The sequence below is a fragment of the Limulus polyphemus genome, unplaced genomic scaffold (assembly GCF_000517525.1).
Source record: "Limulus polyphemus unplaced genomic scaffold, Limulus_polyphemus-2.1.2 Scaffold6592, whole genome shotgun sequence".
Classification (NCBI taxonomy): Eukaryota; Metazoa; Arthropoda; class Merostomata; order Xiphosura; family Limulidae; genus Limulus; species Limulus polyphemus.
Window position 1 is genome coordinate 2,873 of NW_013672202.1, and position 4,821 is coordinate 7,693.

General features: G+C 35.4%; 1 protein-coding gene across 1 annotated transcript in view; it reads left to right on the forward strand.

Annotated features, from left to right (window-relative positions):
• Positions 1-96: 96 nt before the first annotated feature.
• The window catches only part of LOC106473882, a gene marked incomplete at its 5' end in the record, with an annotated part of 19,990 nt that continues 15,265 nt past the window's right edge, over positions 97-4,821 (forward strand). Inside the window, 3 exons of the mRNA XM_022402281.1 lie at positions 97-175; positions 1,820-2,074; positions 3,622-3,645. Coding sequence (XP_022257989.1) covers positions 97-175; positions 1,820-2,074; positions 3,622-3,645 — 358 coding nt within the window. The remainder of the gene's footprint in view (positions 176-1,819; positions 2,075-3,621; positions 3,646-4,821) is intronic.

Below are 4,821 nucleotides of genomic sequence, written 5' to 3' on the forward strand. Positions count from 1 at the left end.
GTATGCAGCACAGTGTTAGTTTTGTATGTAGGACGTTGTTAGTTAATTGTAAGACATTGTTTGTTTTATATGTTCGTCTTTTTCTGTTGTTTTCAGCCTAAGCCTCGCCTTCTAAGACGCCAAAAGTCGACCTCAGACATTGACACTAACGTAAATACGCCGGAACTCGAGGACTGTAAGTAGCAAAGTATCATCGCAGTAATGTCATCAGAAATATGTCCACATTTCTTTAATGAAATGGTTTCTGAGCGTCTAAGAAGAAATCCAGAAATGATTGCAAAGATTTTTAAACGCCATAGTTTTGAATATTTGCGATCAATTCATAAGATCTTTCGATAATTAGAAACGATGTTGAATTACAACAACAGCAGTTTGCACTCGTGAGAAATACTGGTAAAATGACGCTTTGACGGTGTAAATAAAGCAATGTTTAGATATTTATTCATATAAATTACCTGTGCCTTTTGGGTCATGATTTTTCTATTTTAGGTACCTTTTGTATTGAGTTTCTAGGTTGCCCAAATCGACAATGGTTCCCATTTGGATTGAAAACAAATATTTTTCAAGTACAGTAATTACATTGTTACGTCATTTGTCACATCATCAGTTTCCCGAGAAATTGTTACAAGTTAATTATGACACAGTAGTTGAATTCTAATTAAAACTGAGGAGTGAACATAACCCTCCCCCTACCGTCTTGTTTCTTAGGTATATAAATACTGGTGAGCCCGTGGGCCTATGGCCCACATTTACAGGGCCGTTATAATGCAAATTAAATTTCTTTAGCCAAGTATGATAATTAATAGGTCTAACTTATTTACGTTCTCTTATGTACATCGATACCAAATTTGAGGGCCGATTTCGGGGAATCCCCGTAAAAGTGTTCTCGCGAAATACCTGGGTTCCCTAAGGGATGGGGCGAAAATTTACCTTTGTGCAAACCTCCGGACCAAGACGATTCGTTTGGTACCACTTAGAAGTGGATGAGTCCAGCAGTTTAGAAGAGGTTACATCACACACACACATACACTGAATTTTATCATATAGAAGATAGCAATTTTTAAGTAGCGTGTTTCCAAGTAACTTACACTTCGTTGATCGCTGGAAACGTTTGGGAACGCTGGTTTGAGCGAAAGGAAAGTCTAACTAGCGTTATATGTCTTCAACTTACTGTGAACTTAGAACGTCATTTATTATACTTTGATATTAATGGATGATCTCAACTTGTTTTCATGTTCCTTGATCCGACAGACAATCCTGCATCGTAGCGTTAGGTTTAAGCAAGAGAGCTGATCCTAAATGTGGATCCCACTAAAGCTCCTGGTTCTAAATGTGCCTCACAATGTAACTCAGTGTACCCAGTTCTTAACGTGACTCACTGTGAAACTCAATGTAAAGATTCCGGTTCTCAACGTGACTCACGGTGTAAATTATTGTATTTTTAATTAAAAGTTAATAAACTATAACGCTGACGAGTTTTATATTTAGCTGTTGATTTTGGTCAGTCTGTAGAACATGACGTTAAAATTTCTTTCAGTGTTGAAACTTTCAAGCTGACAAATACTTTCAAAACATTTCGAAAGACCCTAATTTATTAAAGTTCTGTTGTAAAACCTAGGCAGAACACTGATATCTATGAATATTTATAAAATTACGAAAGAAAAAAAAATGCTTTTACACAATTCTCTGTTTGTACTTGAACCATATCAATTCCAAACCGTTCGGAAACAATTTTGTATTTCTTCTTTCGACAATATTCGGAGAGCAGCCAAAGGTGGGTATCAAATATTCAAGAAACTTCATTTTTCTCTTCTGCAAGCTGCCAGAGGTCGAATGGCAGCTTCTATTTCAGTCCCTCAAGTGGACCCAATTTATCAGCTTCTTAAGCAAGCGGGAGACCTCGGTACCACTAGGAGACCCGACAGATTTGAGAAAGATACTGGAGCGCCCTCTTCTGACCATGGTGGGGGGAGTGGGAGCTCACTGTTAACCCCACGATCCATAGGAATTCCAACTCCTTCTTCTTCCAACATGCTGTCTGTGACAACAGGATCCCACCACCCCTCTAGCTCAGGTTAGTTAGGCTGTGCGTATCATAGCTCACCTTCCTTCTAGGATATTCTCTGTTTCTGTAAGTTAACAACATTGTGTAGGTTAGCGCATTGCGTATTTAATTATATTCTTATTTGATTTCCTAACTACGTTTTGAAAATATTGTTTAACGACATTGTTATAAAATACGTGTCTGCTGATACACCAACTTCATTGATCATAAGTGTGTTTTGGTGTTTTAAGTTGACTGATATTTATAAAAGCAAACAAGTTATGAACTTATTTTAAACACTGACCCAAACCTAGATAGAATTTTAAAGTCTTTTTAACTAAAAACACGCCAAGCTAGTAACAGTTAGCTGCGTTTTTTTTCCTAAAGCGACTCTAGCAGGTTCACTTTCGCAAGATGATAAGTATGAGAGCATTGTAATTGTCGCCATACGTACAGTTTGTAGTCAGGCTTTTGGCATTAATAACTGACAAAGTTAAATCTTGATCAAAAGTTACGAATAATAGTCTTATTATTCATAAAGTTCCAGACGTGAAAACGTTTATCTTGATCAGAAGTTACCAATAACAATCTGGTTATTCATAAAGTTCCAGACTTTTAAAACTTTTATGTTAATCAGAAACAACCTGCAATAAAATAGATATCAAGATATTGGAGTATTTAAATTCATCTATAAATAAGACACGTGAAAATGTTGATATTTATATAGAACGATCAGTTTTTAGTGTTTAATTGAGTTCATAAAGATTGCCCTTGACCTGCTGGAGTAACTTCCGTTAGACGTTGTTGTATTGAAAGTTATTATTTTGTGTTGAGTGGATCGACGTTTCGAGCTGTGTGCTGGAGAGAGAGAGACCGAAACGCCAACCCACTCATAAAGCAAGCCAAGAGTAATAGATTAGGGACTCATGAAAAAACCACCAAGAACCTTGTACCTGAAAACAGGAGTAGTTAAGGAAATTTGTTACCGGTTTAGTTGTCATTAAATTAAATTATCCCTATCAGAAGTTGTTTGATGTTAGGTTTCGGTTGTGGATGGGGTTTAAAGTGAATGTCTAGACAATTTCTTCAACACTGGCTAAGATACAGAAATTGTACTTACTAAATACGGAAGAAAAAATTGCATAGCAGTCTAATATAATTACAATACATCGGTTTATAAATTATATATTTGTGAAGCAAATGGAGAAAGTTCAATGGATTGTTATAAAAAACCGATTTTTTATTTCCTCCTTTTATTTCTATTTTTGGTTAATTTTTTGAATTAGATGATTTTTTTTCAGTTGCATCTTTCGTAAGCCCCCTGCTGAAGTTCAGTAATGGTATCATTTCGAGTGTCTGTGGATTTAAAACCTTTTCTGATATCTCCCATGCACGCTTGCACTGTCAGAGCATGTTATTTTACCAGTTTTGTTCACTATTCACATTCTGCGACTTCTCCTTGACCAAAACCTCAGTAATGAAATTTTTTGTTTTTATTTCATTTTTTTTTCTTCATTTTTAGTTGTTGTTTGTGAGCGAAGCTTTAAGTTCTGTATATTACTTTTACTGCCACACAGGAAGACGGAGGCAGATTGCATCAGGTATCTCTTTTTTATGCTATTTTTTGTACAATAAGAATAACAAATGTGTCGCCAATTTTTCATTATTTTAAGTAACTGAATATATTATCTCAATATTCAAGAGAAAAGTATTCTTTCAGTTTCAGTGTATTACTTTGGACATGTCAATAATTGTCGTTTCATTGCATACAATTCTACAGTAGCTATATAACCTATCAAACAAAGAATGCATTCTAATGAGAAATACAAGCTCAAACGTAAATCGTAACACCTAGTAACACGGTTTAATCGTGTCCAGTCCAACTAGTAACACAGGTTAGTCGTGTCCAGTCCAACTAGTAACACAGGTTAGTCGTGTCCAGTCCAAATACTAACACAGGTTAGTCGTGTCCAGTCCAAATACTAACACAGATTAGTTTTCTCCAGTCCAACTACTAACACAGATTGGTTGTGTCCAGTCACACTAGTAACACAGATTATTTTTGTCCAGTCCAACTACTAACACAGATTGGTTGTGTCCAGTCCAACTAGTAACACGGTTTAGTCATGTCCAGTCTAACTATTAACAGATATTAGTTTTGACCAGTCCAACTAGTAACACGGTTTAGTCAGGTCCAGTCCAACTAGTAAGAGAGATGCCCTCATAAAGCAAAGAAACTAAAGTAGTCAGAGTTAAAGTCCATATTGTGATAGTTCCCCAAAGCTACCTAGTTTAAACTATATGTTTGAGAATAATATTCACAGTGATAATCATAGCATCAACAACAATATCAAACTGATAATCATAGCATCAACAACAATATCAAACTGATAATCATAGCATCAACAACAATATCAAACTGATAGTCACAGCATCAACAACAATATCAAACTGATAGTCACAGCATCAACGACAATATCAAGCTGATAATCATAGCATCAAACTGATAATCATAGCATCAACAACAATATCAAACTGATAGTCACAGCATCAACAACAATATCAAACTGATAGTCACAGCATCAACAACAATATCAAACTGATAATCACAGCATCAACAACAATATCAAACTGATAATCATAGCATCAACAACAATATCAAACTGATAATCACAGCATCAACAACAATATCAAACTGATAATCATAGCATCAACAACAATATCAAACTGATAATCACAGCATCAACAACAATATCAAACTGATAATCATAGCATCA